Source organism: Theropithecus gelada, chromosome 16, assembly GCF_003255815.1.
Source record: "Theropithecus gelada isolate Dixy chromosome 16, Tgel_1.0, whole genome shotgun sequence".
NCBI lineage: Eukaryota > Metazoa > Chordata > Mammalia > Primates > Cercopithecidae > Theropithecus > Theropithecus gelada.
The window spans coordinates 40,730,983-40,744,515 of NC_037684.1; the positions used below are offsets into that span (position 1 = coordinate 40,730,983).

General features: G+C 37.4%; 1 protein-coding gene across 3 annotated transcripts in view; it reads right to left on the bottom strand.

Moving 5' to 3' along the window:
- The window catches only part of HELZ (helicase with zinc finger), a 179,721-nt gene that overhangs the window by 116,538 nt on the left and 49,650 nt on the right, over positions 1-13,533 (bottom strand). For all 3 annotated transcript variants that reach the window (XM_025362530.1, XM_025362532.1, XM_025362531.1), the window contains exons 8-12: positions 11,067-11,118; positions 9,608-9,683; positions 5,829-6,027; positions 5,272-5,379; positions 3,991-4,288 (exon numbers count right to left, since the gene is read on the bottom strand). In XM_025362530.1, the coding sequence (XP_025218315.1) occupies positions 3,991-4,288; positions 5,272-5,379; positions 5,829-6,027; positions 9,608-9,683; positions 11,067-11,118 (733 nt within the window). The remainder of the gene's footprint in view (positions 1-3,990; positions 4,289-5,271; positions 5,380-5,828; positions 6,028-9,607; positions 9,684-11,066; positions 11,119-13,533) is intronic.

Sequence of the window (13,533 nt, forward strand, 5' to 3'; positions counted from 1 at the left end):
AATACAAAAAATTAGCCGGGCGTGGTGGCAGGCACCTGTAGTCCCAGCTACCTGGGAGGCTGAGGCAGGAGAATGGCGTGAACCCGGGAGGCAGAGCTTGCAGTGAGCCGAGATCGCACCACTGCACTCCAGCCTGGGCAACAGAGTGAGACTCTGTCTCAAAAAAAAAAAAAAAAGAAAAAGAAACACACTGGCCGGGCATGGTGGCTCATGCCTATCATCTCAGCACTCTGGGAGGCTGAGGTAGAAGGATCACTTGAGCCCAGGACTTCAAGACCAGCCTGAGCAACACAGCAAGAACCTGTCTCTACAAAAAGAAAAATTTTTTTTAATTAGCCAGGCATGATGGTGTGCACCCATAGTCTCAACTACTTAGGAGGCTGAGGTGGGAAGATCACTTGAGCCTAGGAGTTTAAGGCTGCACTGAGCTATAATAGCACCACTGCACTCCAGCCTGGGCAACAGAGCAAGACTCTGTCTCTAAATAAGTAAATAAATAAATAAATAAATAGAGATATTTCCTAATCCAATTTGTTTCATGGAATCACTATGTTTTCTTGTGTATGCAAAAACCAAATTATATTATAATTTATAATATTTTGAAAACTGGAAATATACAGATCCCAGACCTAATTCAATTCCCAATTGCATTTGGCCAACTTATACCTGGAATGACACTTTTCTCCTAATTTCAGGCCAAGGAAGATCCATTGATGAACTGGCTGAGGCTGAAGATCAAATTAGCCAGGCTGTCAGATTGTCACCAATTTAACAAAGTAGTTATCTTGCTCTCAATGTCTCTGAATGTTGTCCACACAAGTATTCCAGGAAAAGATACAAAATAGGACACTGCCATTTTACATTTCTATTGTCTCAGAACATTTTATAAAATTGTAATTTCACATAAACAAATTGTTTGCCCGTAAACATATTTTCTGCTGACAAAGACTCTCCCGTACTAATCAAAACACGAACTGTAATAGTACTAAGATAAAAGCAAGAAATAAATATTACACTACTTATATTCTGCTTTCACTTCTTAACAATTCTGTTAGGACTCTCCACATAATCACACTGAAACCAATGTAGTCACGTAATAAAAATTTTAAGAATTAACAAAATGGTAAGATATTCAATGACATCAATTTTAAGGGTAGGGAAGTTATCAAAGAGCTAAAAATTAGCATAAGTCATCATGCTGATGACTAAAAAAAGTTAGCCCAATGTCATCTAGCTTGACTAAAACCTAGATCTAAGTTTTCCTTTCCCCAACTTTCAAAATCTTACATAAGAAAATGCATTTTGTAGATTTCATAATGTTCGTTATTTTTCCTTTGTCTTTAAACAAATTTCACTATGTGAAATCATGTTAATGTTTCCAAATTAGTTCAAGAAAATGCTTAAGTTTTTTCAATTATTTTCTATCACAAGATTTAAAAGTAAAATCTTACTTAAAGGAAAAAACGCAAACTACAAAGAAGTCACTAAAAAAGGGATATGGTATTATAAAAAAAAAAAGAGGAGGATATCCTCGTCTGTATAAATCCCCTCTACCTCTGAATGAAATGTAAAACTTAAAACATTTTCAAACTGATATATTAGAAACATCAGAAAGGAGACTCTCTGTTTCTTCCCGCTACCAGGCTCAAAACACCAGTCATCTTGGAAAACTACGCTTTCAACTCCTACATTGTGTTCTGTTGCCAAGATCTGCAGGCGCTGTGGCCTCAAGGACTCGGGTCTTCATCTCTGCTCTTTAAGTCCTCTACTTGCACCCTAGTCCGAGTCCTCATTCTAAAAAACAAAAACAAAATAAAGAAACAAAAAAAACCCAACTCTTCTCTTTTCCTCCTTTCTTCCTTTCGTGTATAAGCCAGAAATTATCCTAATCAAGGCTAATTATAAACATAATAGCTACTATTAACTAAATGTCTATTATGAGCCAGATGTTGTACGAGGCTTCGGGTTCTCACAATAACCTGTGACAGATATTACTAGCCCCATTTTACAGATGTTTCCCCATGAAGCCCAGAGAAGCTGAGTACTCTGCCCAGGCTCACATATGTAGTAAGCTGAAAATCAGGATTCAAATCCTATTCTATTTGACTCTGAATTTTGTCCACTGCTCTTCTTCTCCAACTAGAAAAATAACACATATCTGAGGCAGAAGTAGTCAAAGTACTTTTACTCTTCTCAAGCCTATGAAAGTACCCCGAGTTCTTCTTCATCAACACCTTCTCTAATTATCATCTGTTTTAATAGTATCGTTCTTTCACATTTTACTGCAGACATTTAACATTTTACATTATTAATTAAATATTTTATTAACTAATAAGAATTCTTGACAACACTTATAAACATTTCTATGGGTAAAGGAGTCTGAGCTATAAGCCACTAATCTACAAGCAAACTTCTAAAATACAACCCACATGTAACCAAGAACATCCTTTACAGTTATATTTGAGAGTAGGAAATGTATGTTGGTCTCTCTTTATGACTTAAATCTCTTTATGATTTAAAAAGGATGCTGCCTAGTGGTTCTCAAGGTCTGGTCTCTAAAAGCAACTTACTAGTATGGGGTAGGCAAACTACAACACAAAAGTCAAATGCAGCCATTGTTTTTGAAAATAAAGTTTTATTGGAACACAGTCACTCACACCCATTTGCTTCTGCATTGTCTATGGCTGCTTTCTCATTACAATGCAGAGCTCAGTAGTTGCAACAGAGATCACCTGCCCTGCAACACCTACAATATTAACTGGCCCTCTGCAGAAAGAATTTGCCAAATACTATGCTAATATATATAAGCCAAATACTTTTTTTTTATTTTATCAACTACCATATCTATTTAGCTATGGAAATTAATTTATTCTGATTCCAAAGAGTACTGAAAAGATGACAAAAATACACACTACAGAATAAAAACAAGTAAAAGGGATCCAAGTCAATGGGAAATAAGGGTAAAGTGAAGTCTGGGTAGTATCAGTACACACAGAAGAAGATGTCACCGAACAATTGTTAAATTTGGGCACCATCATTGTTTCAACCTTACTAGCAGCTAAAGTACAGAGGAAGACAGACCAATTTCACCTTTTCACTATTTGCAAAAAAATAAAAGTCTAGCATTTGCTCATAAGAAAAACAACTTCTTCTAGGTTCTCATGAATGGCACATTATGGTACATAGTAAAAAACGTCCTCCACAATATGGTTAGTTATAGTCAATACAAAGACAAGTTTCATACAGTTCTGCTTTTTGAAGTGTTTGTTAAATAAATATTTAGTTTTTGTTAAACAGAATAAAACACCTATAAATCCAACTAAGAGCAAAGGAAATGTGGGCTAACATGCCCTTTCTTTGTCCTGTTGGATCTTGGCATAAAATTTAGGTGTAGGCAATAAATTGATAATGTACAAAGTAATTTCTTATATCACACTTACATGTTGAAACCAGGGACCTCTTTCCAAAAACAAAGAGCAGATTTGATTAAAGGCACCTTGGCCTCCTTAACACTAGTGGATGCACAAAATGATTTATGAAGGCTTATTATATTCAAGACTTTTCATTCAGAAATAATGTACTAACATCAGCAAAGTTAACTAGTCAATAGGACATGAAAATAAACATTGTAGGTATATACACAATTACCATTAAAACAATATTCTACCCAAACTAATATTGAAAGATATTACTGTGCTAAAACCATCCTACTGTGAAATGAAATTGGTAGACCAAAACAGGCCTGATCATCTACTCAAACAAGTTGGGGGAACCCCAAAGCTCAAGCTTTGCCTGGTGGCTCTACGAAGAAATCAGGGCACAGTGTGAACCATTATAAGCCCATTACACAGTAAATAAGTCAATTAATCTGCGATTTTTTTCATTATTATTATTCTCTTCCTATCCATGGAATATATTCAGGGGCCAATACATATCTTTAAATGTTGCTTTTTAATACATTGTATCAGGGGAAAAAAGTCTAAATATTACCTTCTGTAGAAGCTGCATCAATCATTACTCTTTGCATGAGTACTGGTTCCAATCCAAAGTCGAAAACTATGGTTTGGCGAAAAGTTCCAAATATTTCTGTGTTAAATGCTATCCCGACTTTATACACGTAATGATCTAATCCATTTTGGGCCATCTTTCCTCCTATCCATTCTTGACAGTTTTCTGGGACTTCTTGTGATACCTGGGTAGTACTATCTCCGGCAGATATTGCAATGATACTAAAATGAGGACGATGAGCATCATAAAGCAATGCTACACGATACAGCATTCTTGCAGGCTACAAGGAAGTTAAAATAATTCATTGAGTACAAGGGTGTGAAAAATCCAATTGTAATTGGGCTCTTCAATGAAAATATCTCCATAAGGGACTTTTACTTCCCCAAGCTTCTACGATACTATGTTAAAACACAAATTGTGCTTACAAGCCATTTAAGATAAAAATCAGAAGGGTTTTTGAAAAATCAGTTGTTAAAATTATATATTTATGCTATATCGTTAGCCTCCCTTCTCTTTCTATGACATGTTCATTCTTCATTGTGGCAAAAGCTATCACCCTATATAACCATCAACCTTCAACTTTCCATACTCTTTGCCTACAAAAGTTTCATGCAGCCTCAAGTAGGAAGCCTTCATAAGAGGGCAGTTACCTCTGAAAGCACTGGATTGGGTTCAAGGCTGAAGCTAACTGTTCTTAGATTTTTCATCTCCAGATACAGAAAGTACAGCGGAAGAAATGCCACGAAAAAGACAAAAACTTTTCCACTGAGCATACTCATAGAAACTGTTTATTTTGCTTCAGTCTTAAACTTTGACTACTATAATTTAAGACGGGAAGCACTGCAGAAAATGCCCCATATTAAAAACCTATTATCACAGAATGTGTGACTTCATCATACCAAATATAAAAACAAGTTGTTATGGTTTAAAATTCTTAGAACTGCTATATTAAACAATTTTTAAGTAGTTAATTATAAGCCATGAACCCCACCCTATGTCCCAAGTTTAGAAGACAATATGTCAAAGATCTCTTTACCAAATAAATATGATAGCATCCTAAATATCTACAAAGATTTCATCTAAAAGTATTTTTTAAATTGTACTTTTAATAATCAAAATACAGAAATACACTTTAGAACCTATATATAATATGTTTAGATTAAAATATTTTCAATATTCTTTTAACACAGAGATTCAAAGGTCACAAAAGAGTTGAGAAAATTAAACACAACTTACATGCTTTAACTAGCACAAAATTCATACCTTACAGGTGAGAGCAAAGGTCCATGTCTGGTGGGATTTTTTAGTGCTGACAGTAACTGACAGGTCAGGATTGTGCTCTACCTTTACTCCTTCTATACATTCACTAAGCTGAAAACAGAAAGCAATTTACGTTATGTTTTTATTGCTAAGGGCACAAACAAAATCTTTTGCATGGAAAATAAATGTTAACAGTTAAGATGATGATGGAACTGTTTACAGAGTATTTTATACCTTCATTTTCAGTAATTTTGATAAGAACAAAATATAGTAAAGCTAAAATAAGAGAGGGAAGAAAATTAATCACCACCACAAAATGGCACTCAAAAACTGCCTGAAGGTAATTAATACGGTACAGGCAAATCTTCAAACAAACGGCTTAGTTCTGCTCTTCATTTTAACAAATGGGTCTACTACAGCTACTAAAAACATCATTCTATCAGAATCAAGTTCTTTGCAAAGAAGATAAGGAAATAAACCAAAATAGAGCACATAACAAAGTCAAGACTCAAGTTCACTGTTTAAGACAAACAAAAAATAATGTAGCTTATTTTCCTCACCACTTTCTCAGGAGACAATGAATTCATCCACTTTTCTATCAACGTTTCCATGTAACTGCCTGAGAGCTGTTTATTCTCATTTTGCTGTTTCAATTTTATCAGCCGTGAAGCATATCTTTTCTGCCATTCTGCTAGTTCTTCCTGGGAATGTGCTGAAGTACACTGGGCACCATACCTACATATTCCTTGCTCTAAAAATCTAAGTAGAATAGGAAAGACTGTTTTATCATATACTTTGTTGAACCATTTAAAAATAAACTCCCATCATTTGCCCTCTGATTCTTCAATAAGAAAAACAAAACTTCATGTGCTGAAAGGCCACATTTATCATACTGTCTTATATAAAGGAGGGAGAAGAGGTTTAGAGAACATTTACAACAGTTAATCAAAACATCAACTCCCCATATTATTCACTGACTTTCTCTGGAATTAGGGGATCCTAAGGCATAGGTATTCACGTTGGCCCTCCAAAAGAGGCACTGAAAAGTAGCTTCTTTGGTCATATAAGGACTCTATTAGACAATTCCTCTTAGAATAACTGGGTTTTGTTTTTGTTTTCGTTTTTTGGGGGGTTTTTTTGAGACAGAGTCTCGCTCTGTCACCCAGGCTGGAGTGCAATGGCGTAATCTCAACTCACTGCAACCTCTGCCTCCCAGGTTCAAGCAATTCTCTGCCTCAGCCTCCCAAGGAGCTGGGATTACAGGCACCTGCCACCACGCCTGGCTAGTTTTTGTATTTTTAGTAGAGACGGGTTTCATCATCTTGGTCAGGCTGGTCCTGAACTCCTGATTTCTTGATCCACCCACCTCAGCCTCCCAAAGTGCTGGGATAATAGGTGTGAGCCACCATGCCCAGCCAGAGTAGGATTTTTTAAAAGCAACACTGACATCAAGTGGATTTGCTGCTCACACACAGGTATGCCCTACTTCCCAAAATGATAAGGACCTTAAAAAATTTTTCTACATATGGGAAATTCATTCTGAAAAAAGTTAACATATGATTAATTACCATTTTAAGGCTTTCACTTTTCACCTTTAAACATAGTGATTTTACTCTTTTCTACATTACTATTACCTATATTTCACTGAAAATATAACTTGCTTGAAGTTTTAAATAAATTTAGAATAAAAGTTTTATATTACAGAGTCACAAATTTATTCAAGTCATGTTAAATTCAAGAGAATAAATTATAAATGTTCATTTTAAAGGAAACAGAGTCAATGATTTCTCAACGTTTACAACTCAGAAAATTCAACTGAAAATTCAGTGATCAAAAACAGATAAAAATAAAATACCTTGATAGTTTTCTTTTTTTTTTGAAACAGAGCCTTGCTCTGTTGCCCAGGCTGGAGTGCAGTGACACAGTCTTGGCTCACTGCAACCTCTGCCTCCTGGGTTCAAGGGATGCTCCCGCCTCAGCCTTCAGAGTAGCTGGGATTACAGGTGCCCGTCACCACAATGCCTGGCTAGTTTTTGTATTTTTAGTAGAGATGGGGTTGCACCATGTTGGCCACGCTGGTCTCGAACTCCTGACCTCTCAAGTGATGCACCCGCCTTGGCCTCCCAAACAAAGTGCTGGGATTACAGGCATGAGTCACCATGCCCAGCCCTGATCACTAACTTTTTAAAAAAGTTTTAAATACCCTACAAAATTATAGGCAAAGCCAGTTTTTAAATAAAAATAATAAAAACACTGATAAAAGATCTGAGAAAAAATGAAAATTAAACTAGTAATATAATTAAATGGTTGGGCGCAGTGACTCATGCCTGTAATCCCAGCACTTTGGGAGGCCGAGGCGGGCAGATCACCTGAGGTCGGGAGTTCAAGACCAGCCTGACCAACATGGAGAAACCCCATCTCTACTACAAAATTAGCTGGGGTGGTGGCACATGCCTGTAATCCCAGCTACTTGGGAGGCTGAGGCAGGAGAATCGCTTGAACCCGGGAGGTGGAGGTTGCAGTGAGCCGAGATCTTGCCATTCCACTCCAGCCTGGGTAACAAGAGCAAAACTCCATCTCAAAAATAAATAAATAAAAATAAATGTAATTAAATGTAAATATAAAACTATAAATAGCAAAAGATAGATGTTATATTACAGACCATTTTTCAATTGGAAAAAATATGGACAGTAAGAAATAAAAAAATGAACCATAGCACAATATAAATTTTCAAATGGTTCACCGTTATTTGAAAAAATGAGTATATTTAAAACTTTTCCTGATGGTACAACAAAGTACTTGAACTTAAAATTATACTATTTATTAAATTCTGTTACACTTCTGAAGACACATTTCAAATCATTTTATGTTTCTTTTCAGTATGTCTTAATGGACCAAATCTTTGTCTTTCTATTGCTTGGCTTTAAATTATTTCCCTAAAAAGTGAAAGTGTTATATTCTTATCTGTACTTCAAATCTTCTCATATTTCCTTTTCATAGGACTGTGTTCTATCTCTTCTACAACATAACACCACTAGGATTTTCAATACTTACTCATTAGTTTCCTGACTTTCAATAATCAAAACCATGTAGCAAATTTCCTTCACTACCAAAAGCGATCTAAAGAGGTACTGAGAATTTATATCTAAAAATCCCACTAGTTACAAGTTCTTACAAAAAGAACCAAAGAGTTTATCATTTTAAATGTAACTTTAATCATTCCTTCCACATTAGTAAATTATTAAATTTTGAAAGGTTAGCCCTTCAATATGAATTATTCATAAATTCTACATAAGAATTACATGAAGATAATATTTTTCAGAAAGGTTAAAACAATTTAACATTTCTTTATTTTACTTTTTACATAAAGTATTGTCAACTTCGATCACCACAACCTAAGTAAATTTCACATTAACAAATGGCCATGGTCAGGTGTGGTGGCTCACATCTGTAATTCCAGCATTTTGGGAGGCCAAGGCAGGAGAATCGCTTGAGCTCAGGAGTTCAAAACCAGCCTGAGCAACATGGAGAAACCCCATCTCTACAAAAACATACAAAAATCAGTCAGGCTTGGTGGTACACCCGGGTAGTCCCAGCTACTTGGGAGGCTGAGGTGAAAGGATCACTTGAGCCTGGGAGGCAGAGATGGCAGTGACCTGTGACTGAGCCACTGCATTCCCATCTGAGCAACAGAGTGAGACGCCATCTCAAAAAAAAAAAAAAAGAAAAGAAAGAAAGAAAAGAAAAACAAAAGGACAGAAATTAAGTTCAGCCATAATAATACAACTGGTATTACAAAAGACTACTGAGGCTGGGCACAGTGGCTCATGCCTGTAATCCCAGCACTTTGGGAGGCCAAAGCGGGCAGATCACGAGATCAGGAGTTTAAGACCAGCCTAGCCAACACAGTGAAACTCCATCTCTACTAAACATACAAAAAAATTAGCCAGGTATGGTGGCACGTGCCTGTAATTCCAGCTACTCAGGAGGCTGAGGAAGGAGAATCACTTAAACCCGGGAGGCGGAGGTTGCAGTGGGCCGAGATCGTGCCACTGCATTCCAGCCTGGGCGACAGGGAGAGACTCCATCTCAAAAAAAAATAAATAGATAAAAATAAAAGACTACTGAACAGTCTTAACAACCTGCACTTAGATCACTGTTTTTTAGAATTAAAGGAAGACGACTCATCAACATGCTTTTGACTTTTATTATTTAATGATAATGACCTTTATGGCTTCTGTTTCAAATTGAAAATAAACCATTTCACTCCATTAGATAAGGAAAATTATCTGTTCTTTCAACAAAACATGTCATTGTTTAAAAAAAAAATTCACATTACCTTTTACACAAAGTATATTCCTCGCTGCTTGTGATTCCCCTAGGTGGTGGGCGGAAATGCCAACCATTACAAGACCCTAGGGAGTAATTAGGATATAGTCTTATCATTTGAGGCTAGCCAGTAATTCTGATATTTTAATGTATAAGAAACACCACAATCTCTCCACACACATCATCCCATATGATATAAAAAAGAACATGACATACTTGCCTCTACCAAAAAAGTAATCTACCAATCAGCTACATAAAACGTAGGAATCACTGAAGAGGCAGTTTCCCAGCAGTTAGTTAAATCAAGCTGGTGACTCTGACTCTGTCCTAGCAACTGGTGGACAGGTTTCCATGCAATCTCTTCCCTAACAGCACAAGGCGGGTGGCTGGCATATTGGTCATTTCTAGGCATGGGATGTTTGTCTATCAGGAATTCCTTCAGGAATGAAAAAAATCATTGTATCCTGGAAGGAAAGCTTATACAACAAATTCCACTACTGCATAGTGAGAAGAAGTTCCACATTATCACATTATCATCCATGTTCCTTAGGATTTGTCTGTCACATGTCACTGTAGAATGTAATCCTTTTTTATAATTGAAATAAAGTTCAAAAAGTTGAATTCTGAGACAGGAGCTAGAAACGTAATTATTTATTTACTTGTGAATACAATGAGCTTTGAGTTGTTTGGATAAGAGTTTCTAAATAAGCCAGGGAAAATAAGGATTATGAGGGAAACCAGACTAGAGCTTTATAGAGGTTGAGCAGCAACAAGTTTCAAGGAACTTACAGTCATTTTTTACTCCCTCACAAGTCATTATGCCCCCCCAGAAAAGGAAAAGAAAGATATTCAGCCAGGTTGAGTTTAAAGCTGTGCTTCATCTCTTACTAGCTGTGTGACTTTGGGGGAACTCATAAACCTTAATGTCAGTTTCATCACCTGTCAAAAAGATGAAGAAGGACTCTAAGAAGTCAGTACATGTTTTGTGAAAGACACTGCCCGTAGTACACAGCATTCAGCAGGCACTCAATGAATGTTCATCTTTTCCCTTTCCTCTGGTGAGAGGAGAGGAGATCACAGAGTTTCATTAGGGCAGGAACAACTCAGCTTACAGATCAAAACTTCCAAATAGTGGTAACTGTACTAGCATAGGACAGAGAAAGAAGAAAAATCTTCCCTCTACAGATTGTTAAGAATGATGTTTAAATTTAGTCCTACATGGAGGCAAGGAAATAAACAAGATGACCTCTGAAGTTACCTCCTACCTCCATTACTCCATTATTCTATGAAAAAGTACCAGGGAGAAAATTGCTTTCATCTACACCTACTTCTTAAAATTAAAATCTTATATTCTCTCCTACATCACCATTTATAAGTACCGCAACTCAGTAAATTTTCTCCCAATAATTAATAAAAAAGCAAAGCCCATATTCACAGCTACCAGAAGTTACACAGCGTTTGGCACTTACCCTCATCTAAGTCTTCCATGTGATATCCAGAGAGGGCATTACTAGTTGCCGTCTGCAATTTTCCAAATGAAAGACATTTTTTAACGAAGAAATAATCAGTTGATGCTGAACTAAATTTGAACATTTTCAACATTAAAACAAAGGTGAAGTTGGAATACTCAGAAATTTTTAATAACATTAATATGTTGCCAATGATTTTTGTCTTTTTCTATGTTAAACTATAATTAAATACGGAAAACATGTATTTGTGAGGCTCTCATTAAGGAAACTGATAGAGACCTCTTACACAGAAATTAACTGGCAGAAGAAGAGAAGTCCAAGTCTCCGGTCCTGAACCTCACGGGGTAGCATCTTCCATCCATTTATTCACTTTACTCTCCTCTTCATAACACCTTGAAAATGTCTGATTACAGAGGTCCTTTTCCATTTTTTTTCTTTTTTTTGAGACCAAGTCTTGCTCTTTCACCCAGGCTGGAGTGAAGTGGCACAATCTCAGCTCACTGCAACATCCACCCCCTGGGTTCAAGTGATTCTCCTGCTTTAACCTCCTGAGTAGGTGGGATTACAGATGCCCATCACCATGCCTGACTAATTTTTGTATTTTTAATAGAGATGGGGTTTCACCATGTTGGCCAGGCTGGTCTCCAACTCCTGACCTCAGGTGATCCACCCACCTCGGCCTCCCAAAGTGCTAGAATTACAGGCATGAGCCACCGTGCCCGGCTAGAGGTTCCTTTCTCTTGCAGCTAATGGCATGCTACCAGTTTGGAGCCTGGGAGCACTTCCTGCCAGGTCCCCCACTCACTCTGAGATGAGCCCTTCTCCCACAGAGAAGTCCAAGGCTAGGGATCCATTCGCTCTAACTTCCTCAGATAAATCGCCAATCTGCGCATTTGGTTCTAACTTTACCCTAAGCTCTACACCTCCAATTTCAACAAAGTGCCAACCATAGTACTTTTTCTAAACTATTCTGTAGTATTTTACATGCTGGATCGTTACCAGCTATATACAGATCTGCTGTCAGCAGTCTGTAACTGCCTTTCTATATTCTTGTACCTCTCAAAGTATCTGGCACATAATAATGGGTGCTCAGTAAATGTTGGATGAGTGGGTGGGTGGATAGATAAGACGGTTGATGAGATGGAGGGAGGGAGGGATGGATGGATGGATGGATGGATGGATGGATGGGTGGGTGGGTGGATGGGTGCATGGGTGGATGGATAAATGGATGATTTACCTAAGCACTTTAAATGCAATGGGTCCAAAGCAAAATTCATCAACTTTATCCAAAGTTGATCCTTCTTCAGTGTCCTTTATCACAAGTTAATGGATTATTCATACCCAAAGAGAGCCAAGCTGAAATTTTTAAAGCCATCTTGAACTCCTCCCTCTTCTATCCTGCCCTGAATATTCTCCAAATCCTGTCCAAATAGGTCCAGAATGTCTTTCATCTCTCTTACATTCTCTCCTCCCACTTCCACTGTTCTAGGTAAAGCCCTAATTACCACTTGTCTCATTTATCCCTGAACCAACTGACAGCTTGCCAATCTTGCCCTGTATCAAGTCACCTGTGGGTCTTTACTAAGTGATATGGTTTGGCTGTGTCCCCACCCAAATCTCATCTTGAATTGTAGCTCCCACAATTCCCTCATGTTGTGGGAGGGACCCAGTGGGAGACAACTGAATCATGGGAGCAGTTTCCCCCGTATCATTCTTGTGGTAGTGAATAAGTCTGATAACATCTAATGGTTTTATAAGAGGAAACCCCTTTCACTTGGCTCTCATTCTTCTCGTCTGCCGCCATGTGGATGTGCCTTTCACCTTCCGCTATAATTGTGAGCCCTCCCCAGCCACATGGAACCATGAGTCCATTAAACCTTTCTACTGTAAACTGCCCAGTCTCAAGTATGTCTTTATTAGCAGCGTGAAAACAGACTAATATAGACTAATATACTTAGCTATCCCTATCCTTTAAACTCAGTTCTCACACTTCTGCCTCCCTGATTTCCCTGCAGAGTTTTCCCCCTTCCCTGCCTGTATTTTATGATAGCACTTACTGACCACAGGCTGCCCTGTGTGCACATTAGCTATGTGCATCTCTGACCTGACAGATTGCTTTTCATGGACATCTCAGCTTTCCAGAGCCTTGAACAGCACAGGTGCTCAGTAAATGTTAAACTGAATCAGAAGGAGTAAACAGTATCCCAAGATGAAATCTGGAATATCTTGTACCACAGAAAGAATGTCATGAATGCTAACTGGTCATAACTGAAACAATACTATCACTATAATTTATATGTGGTTGATTAAATTGTACTTTTTAGGTTGGGCTTGAACTGAACTCTGTAATACTGTTTCTACAGGAAAATGCCTTCTGATTATCAGTAAAGCACTTACTAAGGAGTTTTTAAAAGGCAACCCATTCTTTTTGTAAAATGAAGGGCTGAATATAAGAATACACAGATTA